Consider the following 12,225-nt stretch of genomic DNA (forward strand, 5'->3'; position numbering starts at 1 on the left):
TGTCAAAGTAAAAACAGTGCTCTACAAAGTGATTCAAATTAATTACAAATATAAAACACAAAATAATTGATTGCATAAGTATTCAACCCCTTTACTATGACACACCAAATCATCACTAGTGTAGCCAATTGGCTTTAGTAGTCACATAATTAGTTAAACAGAGATCTGTTTTTGGAGTCCTGCATGCAGTTAACTGATTTTAGTAAAAATCACCTGTAGCTGGAAGGTCCAACTGCTAGCGAGTCAGTATCTTGGCAAAACTACACCATTGAGACAAAAGAACACTTCAAGCAACTCCGCAATAAGGTTATTGAAAAGCACAAGTCAGGTGATACAAGAAAATTTCCAAGTCATTGAATATCCCTTGGAGTACAGTTAAGTCAATCATCAAGAAATGGGAAAAACGACACAGCTGTAAAACTGCCTAGATGAGGCAGCCCTCAAACACTGAGAGACCGTACAAGAAGGGAAATAGTGAGGGAGGCCACCAAGACAGCTATGACAACTTTGAAGTAGTTACAAGCTTTAGAGGATGAGATGGGAGAAGCTGCGCATAGAAAAACTGTTGCCCAGGGTGCTTCACCAGTCGCAGCTTTATGGGAGAGCAGCAAAGAGAAAGCAACTATTAGAAAAAAAAACCTCACAGGAATCTCAGCTAGAGTTTGCCAGACATGTGGGAGACTCTGAAGTCAGCTGGAAGAAGGTTCTATGGTCTGATGAAACCAAAATTGAGCTTTTTAGTCATCACACTAAACGCCATGTTTGGTGATACTATACTAAACGCATAGTATCAAAAACAGACCATTCCTACTGTGAAACATGCTGGTGGTTGCATCATGCTGTGGGGACACTTCATTGCAGCAGGCCCTGGAAGGCTTGTGAAGGTAGAGGGTAAAATTAATGCAGCAAAATACAGGGAAATCCTGGAGGAAAACCTGATGCAGTTTGCAAGAGAACTGTGACTTGGGAGAAGACTTGTTTTCCAGCAAGACAATGACTTCAAGCATAAAGTTAAAGCTACACAGGAATGGCTTTGAAAACAACAAAGTTAATGCCCTGGAGTGGACAAATCAGAGACCAGACCTCAATGCAATTGAGAACTTGTGGCTGGACTTGAAAAGGGCTGTTCACTTATGATGCCCATGCAATCCGACAGATCTTGAGTAGTTTTGTAAAGAGAATGGGGAAAATTGCAGTGTCCAGATGTGCAATGCTAATAGAGACCTACCCACACAGACTCAAGGCTGTGATTGCTGCCAAAAGTGCATCTACTAAATACTGATTTGATGGGATGAATACATATGCAGTCAATCAGTTTGTGTTTTATAATTGTAATTCATTTAGATCACTTTGGATCTTTTTTCGCTTTGACACAAAAGAGTCTTTTTCTGTTGGTCAGTGTCAAAAACCTAATTCAATCCACTGTGATTCAATGTTGTAAAACAGTAAAACACAAAAACTTCTGGGGAGGGGGGTGGTTTGAATACTTTTTATAGGCACTGTAATTCAAGCATTTTTTGTCTTCAGTTTACATCTGTTCTAAAGCTCCAATGATAGCTATTATGATTGCACTGCAACAATTTTGGTAGCAAAATCCAAAACCCATAAACGTGCCACATGAATCCAGGTTAATGAGTTGAATTAATATTACTTTAGCAAAGTCTGCTTAAAATACTTATCTATTCATATCAAATTTCTAGTAATAACTTGATGCTTTTAGTTAAGCTAGTATATTGCATGGTTAAACTAATCTTAAAACTGAGAGAACTCTGAAATTTTTGAAACAGAATTAAATGAACCAAGTCATATACGGTATGTGCCTTAGAATGTAAAAAGTGCCCACAAAATATGCCAGATTGTTTTAAAAATATAAGGTTTTAAATGTTCTTAACAGAATCAATTTTTCATCCTTACCCAGTCTGGCAGACAAAGGCCACATTATGTTAAGGCAAAAAGAGGACATTAAACGCCCAGCATTTTAGACATACAGTTGTAAGAAAAAGTTTGTAACCTTTTGCAGTTACCTGGTTTTCTGCATTAATTACTCATAAAATGTGGTCTGATCTTCATCAAAGTCATAATAATAGACAAACACAATCTGCCTAATTGTACGTTTCATGTCTTCATTGAACACATTGTTTAATCATTCACAGTCAGACTGGAAAAAATGCATGAACCCTTGTATTGAATAACTGGTACAATGTCCTTTAGTAGCAATAACCTCCGCCAAACGTTTCCTGTAGCTGCTGATCAGACTTGCACAATGGTAAGGAGGAATTTCAGCCACAGCATCTCAATTGGGTTAAAGTCTGGACTCATTACAAAACAGAAATTTTCTTCTTTTTAAAGAATTCTGTTGTTGATTTACTCTTGTGTTTCAGATCATGACTTTGTTGCATCATCTGAATTCTATTAAGCTTCAGGTGACAGAACGATACCCTGACATTCTCCTGTAAAATCTCTTGATACAATTTTGAATTGTTCCCATACGATTGCAAGCTGTCCGAAACCAGGATGCTCCTTCCACCATGCTTCACAATTGGGCTGAGGTTTTGGTGTTGGTGTACAGTGCCCTTTTCCCTCCAAACATAGCAATGTGCATTTCTGCCAAAAAGTTCAATATTTATCTCATCTGTCACAGAACATTGTCCCAGAAGAGTTGCGGAACATCCAGCTGGTCTTTTGTAAACTTGAAACGTGCAATTGTTTTTGAAGGGCAGTGGTTTCCTCTGTAGTGTTCTTCCATGAAAGCCAGACTTGTTCAATGTTTTTCTTATAGTGGACACATGAACAGAAAATTTAGCAAGTTCTAAAGATTTCTGTAGGTATTTTACTGTTAGTTTCTTTTTAGGTTCTTTTTCACCTCCTTCAGCACTTCACGTTGTGCTCTTGGTGTGATCTTTGTAGGACACCCACTCCTAGGGAGAGTAGCAACAGTACTGAATTTCCTCCATTTGTAGACAAATTCTTACTGTGGACTGATGAACTCTCAGGTCTTTAAAATTGCTTTTGTAGCTTTTTCCAGCTTCATGCATCTCTACAATTCTTCTTCTAAGGTCCTCTGAAAGTTGTTTTGATTGAGGCATGGTGCACGTAAACAAAATCTTTCTTGAGAAGAGCAGACTCTGTCAGTAACCTGACATTGTGTATCTTATTTTAGTAAGGCAGGGCACCTGACTCCAATTAGCTTTTGTTGAAGGCATTACCCCAGAGGTTCACATACTTTCTTTGAAGCTAGAGTATGATTGTTTAAATGGTGTACTCAGTATCAATGAGAAGTAGTACAACTGTTTGTGTGTTAGTTCAGGCAGATTGTGTTTGTCTACAATTGTGACTTAGAGGAAGATCAGATCACATTTTATTAGTAATTAATGCAGAAAACCAGGTAATTGCAAAGGATTCACAAAGTTTTTCTTATGATGATACATTAAAAGCAAGAGGCAACTAGGAAGAGGATATGACCAATCAAGGACAAGGGACAATTTATGACTGGAGCCAGAAGTGGGCAAGGTATCAACCAAGTGCTTCGCATCAGAATTCACCAAGAGAAGGGACACTGAAGTCAGTTAGATCACAGAGATATGCTCATATTCTGGGGCCAGTTGATACCCACGTGGAGGTGGTGATGGGGCTCTTGAAGAACGCTAAAGTGGCAAAATTCCCAAGACCACAAGGCATCTATTGAAAAGCAAGACAGGAGCTTGCTGGGGCTTTAACAGATACCTTTGTATAGTCTTTAGTCCCTAGCATTGTCTCAGAGTACTGGATAATGGCCAATGTTGTTCCTCTGCTTAGGAAGGGCAATAAAAATTAACCAGGAAATCACATCCTTACATGTGGAAAATCATAGTCATATTAGGCACAGCTTGAGAGGAAGTCATGTCTCACAAATTGGATTGGGTTTTCCTCAGGAGGGGACGAAGATGATTGATTATAGTTGATAGTAGAGCAGTGTACACTCAGTGGCCATTTTATTAGATACACCTGCTCATAAGTGCAAATATCTCATTAGTTAGTCATGTGGCAGCAACACTGCGTAAAAGCACGCAGACTTGGTCAAGAGGTTCGGTTGTTGTTCAGACCAAACATCAGAGTAGGGAAGAAATGTGACCTAAGTGACTTTGTTAGTGTCAGATGGAGTGGTTTAAGTATCTCAGAAACTGCTGATCTAAAATTTTCACAGACAATAGTCTGTAGAGTTTACAGACAACGGTACGAAAAACAAAAATCATCCAGTGAGTAGCAGTTGTGTGGGCGAAAATGCCTTACTAATAAGAGGTCAGAGAGGTTAACAAATTTCACGACACATGCCGGTGATAATAAACCTGATTGATTCTGAAGAATGGCCAGATTGGTTCATGGTGACAGGAAGGTGGCAGTAACTCAAATAACCATGCATTACCACAGTGGTGTGCAGAAGAACATCTCTGAACGCACAACACGTCAAAATTGAATTTTATGAGCTACAACAGACGACCACACTGGGTTTCACTCCTGTACCTAGTAAAGTGCTACTGAGTGTACATTATATGCATAGTCTTTAGTAAACCTTTTAACAAGGTACTCTGATTTAGAAGATTAAAAAACTAGAGCACTCAACATCCATGGAAATTTGGCAGCTGTATTAATCTTTGGTTAGAGTACTGTGTGCAGTCCTGGTCACTACATTACAGGAAGAATGAGGTGAGGGTACTGAAGAGGTTCACCAGGGTGTTGAATGGATTAGTGAGAATTAGCTAAATGGAGAGGCTGGACAAATTTCAATTTATGAGGTACAGAATGTAGAGGGGTGATAGAAGCGTATATAAAATAATGAAAAGTATAGTTGGGGTAGAAAGTCAATGTGCTTTCTCAATGAAAGATTATCAAATATTTGAGAGCAGAGCTTTAAGGTGAGAAGGGGAAAGTTTTATTTACCAGTTTTATTTTTCAGAAAATGGTAAGTAACTCGAATGCACTGGCAGGGGAAGTGGTGGCAGCAGACACAATAGCAACTTTTAAGAGGCATTTAGACAGAGACATGAATAGACAGGGAAATGGAGATGTATAGGCCAAATGCAGATAGACAAGATTAATAGGGATTGGCTCCATTAACAGTCATTGTGAGGCAAAGGCCTGTTCATACTAAGCTGTATGCTCTATGTTAACTTTTAAAGCTCCTTGAGGAAACCTAGCCTACAGGACAATGACATGTATCACAAGAGAATTTGAATACAAGAGAGCAGTTTGCCTTAAATGTAGAGTCCAGGTGAGACCACAGAGGGAACATTATAGACAGAACTGGTCTCCTTAATGAAGGAGGGATTTCTTTATAACTGAAGTGTAGCAAAGCTTCACTGGAAAGCAAGATTTGCAATATGATGAGAGATAAAAGTACACCAGATTAAGCACTTTTCAATTTGAAAGAACAAGAGATAATGCCATTGAAACCTACAATATCCTTAAAGTGCTTGCCAAAAATAAGTGCAAAGTTGATTTCCCTGTGGGAAGCAAGAACCAGTAGTCAAATTTTCAAAACAGAGGTTGAATTATTCAAGCTGGGAATGAGAAGACATTTCATCCAGAGAATACTGAATCTTTGGATTCCTCTACGAGAACCACGAAGCTCTATTGTTAAATAGCTTCAAGACGAGTATTGATAGATTTTTAGTAATTAAGGGAAATGGGGCTCATACAGCAAAAATCAAAGACAAATTTAAGTTATTTTGAAGAAGCTAGTGTCAGGTGCAAGCTCAGTACCTTGCAGCAGAATTATAATTGATTGTAATTTGGATTGCAAACAAATCCAATGGACAAGAATCATTCTGTTGATGAGGAAAATGAAACAGTAGCATTCTGATACTAAATACATCAGTTATCCATTTTGGGACAACAATAGATTGGACACTGCAATGAACTTTGCCAAACACAAACAGCTTCACATGACAATTTGACCAATATGAAGTATACGTGCACTTAAATTGAATCATCACATTTCTCATAAATACATCAGTGCTTCACAAATGATGAGGCACTTTGAAATGAGTTGTTATTGAGTCATGGGTTCTCTTTCAAAGAAGCTTTGCTTTTGAATTCACTCATAAAGTCACTGGCCACAATGTTTTTTCTCCATAAGGCGACACTGAGTCAGCCAATATTCTGCACCATGCTGCCAGGTAGGGATATTGAGGATTTCAACCAGGTAAAAATAGTTGAATATTTACAGGGCAGGAGTGACAGTATTATTACAAGGAAACAAATAATCTGGACATAGTGCTGTTGACATTCATGCATTTTTATTGACTTCTAAACAGTAGAAATCAGAGGTTTCAGAGGTCTACAGAATCTTGGTATATAGCTGCAACATATCTTCCACATAATATTTTCTGTGGCCATAGGCCAGCCAGTGAATCTGAACTACTACATTTGATAATCTGCTCTTATGGTGGGCAGAAAAAGGTGATTCCAAGATGGCGGCACGACGCAGCTTGCAGCGGCCACTCCGGAGCTGATTATCTGTTATTTGTGAAGTGGGGTGCCGTGCACAATCATAATCGATTGAAAACAGACGTGGGAGCATGGAGGAACATCGGGAAATTTCCAGGAAGACCTTCTTCGTTGCTGCTGCTGCTGAGGTCCGGGACTCTGCTGGGAAGAACGGGCCCCCAGTCCTCGGGGTGGTGCTGCCGATGGCCGATGGCGGGGCTGTCTTAATACCCTCGGCAGAGGATGGTGCTCGGAGAAGCTGTGCCGGAAGGGATGGTCGTCTGCTCGGAGGTTTGACGGACTCGGAGTCCGCTGCAGTCAGGTCACTTTAGGTGTGTGCTGCATCTGCGAGGCTGAGTCGGGCAGCGCCGTGGAAGTCCATAGCGGGGGTATTCCCTTCTGCCGCCGGCGTGGGATGGCAAGTCTGTCGGGACCTTGGGGACTTGTGGAAACTGTGTGGTGATTTCTTTTGAACTTATAGTCCTTTAACATCTTTGGATTATTTTTACTGTGCCCATGGTCTGTTTTTTATCAATTATGCTATTGTTTGCACTGTTGTAACTATATGTTGTAACTACGTAGTTTTGTGCAGGTCTTGTAGCTTTAGGTTTTGGTCTTGTTTGTCTGGTGGTTTTGGAGCTCCTTTCCGGGGATAGTGAGATGCTTTTTTTTGAATTTGTGTAGTCTTTCTAATTAGGTTCTCTCGTGTTTTGAGAAGTATTGCTTGAAATAAGAGCAGTGTAAATGTGTCTTGTCAGCTGGCAGAAAATACCTGAATGCTATCCATGACTTGCTGCATGTGCTCATCGACTGTTTCATGATTTGAATAAAACTAAATAGTTGTCTAAGCTACTTCAGAGGGTCAGGTCAGGTGATTTTTTTAATCTAATCTCCAGAGCATTAGTCTGGGAGTTTGGATTACAAGCTCAGTGGCATTATAATAATGTCAATGTTGGGTTAATAGCAAGATCACAGCTTGCATCCAGCTTATACACTGGTTATCAAATGTACACTCACCATTAAATGTCCCTTCAAAATTAGTGGCAAGGTTTCACTGATGGGTGGTGAGTAACCATAGTCATCACAGGGTAGGTCTCCGCGTCGCCTTCTCCCATGAGAAAGGCCACCCTGGCCATAAGTTTTTGGACAGAATACTTTATACAAGCAGAAGAGCAAAATTACAAGGAGGACTCCAGATGCCAGCCCAAGTGCTCCAACTCTACAAGACAGAATAGAGCAAAATCCAAATTAAAAATAAAATTTTGGTAAGTGATTCAGTCATTATTAGTGCTCGAGATTTTATTCACTTAATGTCAGCAAATTTAAAACAAACATTAATGTTCCAGACATTATTGTACCAACAAGAAGAGCTTTAGTCTTGTGCCTACTGGAGTGCACAAAGTACTTTTATTGCTAGGCTAACTGCAATCCCCCACAAGTAGTATCAATCTAACTAACTGAATCAATTTGTTAGAGTTCCTTACCACTTAGAAAATGCAAAATTGGAAAGCCATGAATTTCACTTACAAAAGCCTAAAACGTCAAATAACAAAGTGTTATAATAGGATCCCAATTTATTGAGTAAAGCGTCTTGTCAAGGATACGGCCACAGCCTACCAACCACTCCTAGGATATGATGATAGTGCTAGAGCAGTGAAGGCATCCAACTGCTACACCCTTGTTTGGTGGGATAAAGGGATGAATTTGAAAAGTACAGACCATATGCTAATTATGAATTTTTAAAATCAAGTGTGGGCCCTGAATGAAAATAAGCAAAAATTTGTTAAAAGCAAATCAGGTTTAACATCTTGACCAAGCTGAAATAAGACAGGCTTAATGAGCTGCAATACAGTTAATGTCTACATCAACTTCCAAAAGTTGTTCAATAGAGTATTATGCTATAGACTTGTTTTTAACTGGAAACACAAAGGGCAATAGGGAATACAGTGGCATTAGTGCAAAGGAACCAGAGATGAATTAAGAATGGTTTGTTGTTGATGGATAAGACAGCCAAGCAGCTCAATCTTACTGAATGATGGAGCAGCCTCGAAGGGACAAATTATCTTACTTTTGGTCGCACTTTCGACGTGCAGCCAATATACTCTTGCTTACACTTTCAATGGGGTGCTATGTTAGGAAGTTACCTATAAACTTTTGTAAATACCCTAACAATTTTATTTCTAATACTAGCATCATACTTATAAGATACGTTCAGAAAAAAATTAGGGATAAGGGGTGAAAGGTGTTGAGCAATCTAGAATGAATTAAGGTGAAGCTGTTCAAAGCAGGTGAGGTTGAATAGGAGGTTAGGGTTCAAAATCATAGCTTTCGAAAAACATTTTCAGTGGCATAGGACAGAAAACAGAATACTCAAATTGGTAAAAGAACAAAGAATATCTGTTCCTGTTGATAAACCAGCACTCCATAAAGTCATAGAATGCTATAGCAGAGAAATAGACCCTTCAGCCCATTTAGTCCATGCCAAATTATTAATCTGTCAATCCCATCGATCTGCACCAGGACCATAGCACTTCATACCCCACCCATTCATGTACCCATCCAAATTTCTCTTAACTATTGAAATTGAACCTGCATTCAGCACTTCAGATGGCAGCTCAATCAACACTTTCACTGCCCTGAGTAAAGAAACACTCCTTACATATTTCACCTTTCACCCTTAACCAATGACCTCTAGTTCTAGTCTCACCCAACCTCAGTGGACAAAGTCTGCTTACATCAATCATATATGCTGACAAGATGGGCAATTCCTACAGGAAGATGTGATTTCATCTACTTATTTTCATAGCCAGACTACTGAACTTACGACACACGTTCAGCTTAATAAAACTTGCATGTGCTAAAAACCAGGGATCACAGTAACCATATGCTATTACACCATACACAAAACCAATCCTGGTGGAATGCAGCAGGTCAGGCAGCATCTATAGGGAGAAGCAATGTCGACATTTCAGGTCGAGACCCTTCGTCAGGATGAAGGGTCTCGGCCCGAAACGTCGACAGTGCTTCTCCCTATAGATGCTGCCTGCCCTGCTGCGTTCCACCAGCATTTTGTGTGTGTTGCTTGAATTTCCAGCGTCTGCAGATTTCCTCTTGTTAGCCAAAAACAATCCTAGTATTATGTATATGTAGTGTGGTTTAAAACATAATTTTAACTAATTAACCATAATAGTGACAATTGTAATTAAAATCTCCAAGAATTTACTTGTAAAGTGTGATGTCCAAATGAACATGTGGCTTAGAGGAAGAATGCTGCTTATTTGGATCTTTTGCCCTGTCTCCATTGATGTTTTTTGTCTCTCCATAATCTGCTGGGAACATGGAATGATATCGCTTTGCGTCTTGAGGGTGTCTTGCATCCAGAGCATCTTGTAGACTCAGATGAAAGGAGACTGGGATGATGGGAAGAATACTGACATATCTGTTAAATATATAAACATCAGTTAAACATGGAATCTGTTCCATGGTGGCTTCATACATTCACTCTAATCCTATTTTCTTTTGGCAGGATATCTATTAGAAGTGAAGAACTCACTCTGGCAAACCTTGCAAGATCAAGTAGGATAGGGTTAAAAAAAAGCAATCAACTATGGCTGTTAAAACAAATCAGTTTGATGCAGTGAATGTTAATTATTGTGCTATATTATTGTCTTACTCGATTATATTTGAAATTATCAGCCTTACTCCAGGCTCTTGGAAAAAAACATAATTACCAAACACCCACCTCCATTTAACACATCTTTGCAAAGCTGAAACATTTCTTGGATCTTGTATTTTGCTACAGCCTTCCATGTTCCTTTAGAATATTGCCTCAAAAAATTAGCATTCCACTACATAGACAACATTAGCACAAATGATGACTCCAGTTCTACTTACTTCCTGGCCAAAGTGTTATTGTAATAACTGAAGAGCGTTGGCCAATGTCGGAAAGAAAGCTTCCGCCACATCTCCTCATCTTGCACTCCCCATGTAATTTCCACTTTGAAATAATTTTCCAGGTGTTTGGCCTCACTATGGACCTGCTCTTTGCCATCATCATTTATATTTTCATGAGCGATCATGGGTGAAGCATCAAGAGGATTTAGGTTCTTGCTCTGATCTGTGTCATGTGACTGGTTCTCCAGTGCTGGGCTTACGTCTGATGGGAAGGCAGGCAAACCATCCTTAGTATCTCCCCTTGGGAAAACACCTGGCGGTACTGCAATGGATGCCAGGCCATTCTCTCCAAGAGGGCTCTGCTCAGTCACCTGCGCTGTTAGAAGTGTCCCAAGGCCAGCAGGATCAGTGTATACAAGGATGCCAATCCATATGACAGTCCCCGCCTCAAAAAGAGCAATCAGAAAAAGGTATTCAAATTCACTCAGAAATGTAATAATGCACCTGAAAATAGATTTTCTTTAATACAGCATATCTGTTTCATCATAAAGAACTTCTGATACAGTTTAACTATGAAATAAACAAATATAGAAATTGTTCTAAGCATACAAGCAAATGTACTAATTAAGAACATCTTAAGCCACTGATTTCCTCAATCCTGCACTGCTGTAAAAAAAGATTGTGGCTGTTTTGATTGGAACTAATAACTTAGTATTGTTCCATGTAATCTTTCATTCTGTTAGACAGCAAAAACCTGTGTTAAAATATTGAAAGATCCAAAGAGCTGCTACCACTTGTTGAGGAAGAAAGTTTCAAAGACCTATTTGTAGATTTTATTTCACTTCTTTTTATTTTAAATGAATGACCCTTTTTTTAAAAAAAACAGCAATCCCAATTTCTAGATTCCCCAAAAGAGAATTCATCCCGCCTGCATGCAATTAACCGAGTCACCTTTTACACTTCTAAACTCCAATGGATATATGCCTAGCCTACTGAACCTGTCCTCATAGAACAACCTACACATTCCATCAGAATTCTAGAAGCAGCTTTTAGATGGGCAACTCAGCTTCAGTTGAGATGGAATTCTAAGCATGAAAGAAAAATATATTCTCTCGGAACTGTTCATTTTGAATCACTCAGGAGATATTATAAATCTTGTAATAAGGACCTAAAGTTTCTTGGAGTTATGTTGTCAAAGCAGCTGACATGGACCACCAACACCTCAATGCTTGTAAAAAAGGCACAATAAAGACTCTTCTGCCTCAGAAAGCTGAAACAGGCCAAACTCCCACAAAAGCTGTTGCTTAACTTCTACAGAAGCACAATTGAAACCATTCTGACCAACAGCGCCACAGTGTGGTATGCTAGTTGCACAGCCGCTGAGCGACAAGACCTGCATCGTGTGGTGAAGGTGGCCCAGCGAATTGTCAGGATGGAGCTCCCAGGACTGGACACCATCTATTCCAGCAGACTCAGGAGGAAAGCAATCAGCATAACCAGAGACACCACACACCTCGGCCACTCCCTGTTTGACCTGCTTCCATCCAGCAAAAGGTTCAAGACACTAAAAACCAGAACAAATAGACTGAGGAACAGCTTCTACCCCAGAGCTGTGGCCTCCATCACACCACTCCCACAGAACAATGACTGAAACTGTGAGCACACACAAGGACTCAAATACATGCACTAATGGCACTTTGTGCATTACTGTGACATTCTGGTGCTGCTGTAACTTATTTTCTGCTACTTATCTATTTAATACTGTTTTTCTATTACTGTCTTGTTTTTATCTACCGCTTTGTGTGATTGCCTGACAGGAAGCCAAACAGAGTTTCATTGTAGCTATGTATAATGACAATAAAGATC

At 39.6% G+C, this 12,225-nt stretch overlaps 1 protein-coding gene across 2 annotated transcripts in view; it reads right to left on the minus strand.

Annotated features, from left to right (window-relative positions):
* scap (SREBF chaperone) overlaps positions 1–12,225 on the minus strand; it is a 123,478-nt gene that overhangs the window by 20,048 nt on the left and 91,205 nt on the right. For both annotated transcript variants that reach the window (XM_073048855.1, XM_073048863.1), the window contains exons 13-15: positions 10,360–10,805; positions 9,689–9,904; positions 7,483–7,684 (exon numbers count right to left, since the gene is read on the minus strand). In XM_073048855.1, coding sequence (XP_072904956.1) covers positions 7,483–7,684; positions 9,689–9,904; positions 10,360–10,805 — 864 coding nt within the window. The remainder of the gene's footprint in view (positions 1–7,482; positions 7,685–9,688; positions 9,905–10,359; positions 10,806–12,225) is intronic.

Source organism: Hemitrygon akajei, chromosome 1 (assembly GCF_048418815.1).
Source record: "Hemitrygon akajei chromosome 1, sHemAka1.3, whole genome shotgun sequence".
NCBI classification, from domain to species: domain Eukaryota; kingdom Metazoa; phylum Chordata; class Chondrichthyes; order Myliobatiformes; family Dasyatidae; genus Hemitrygon; species Hemitrygon akajei.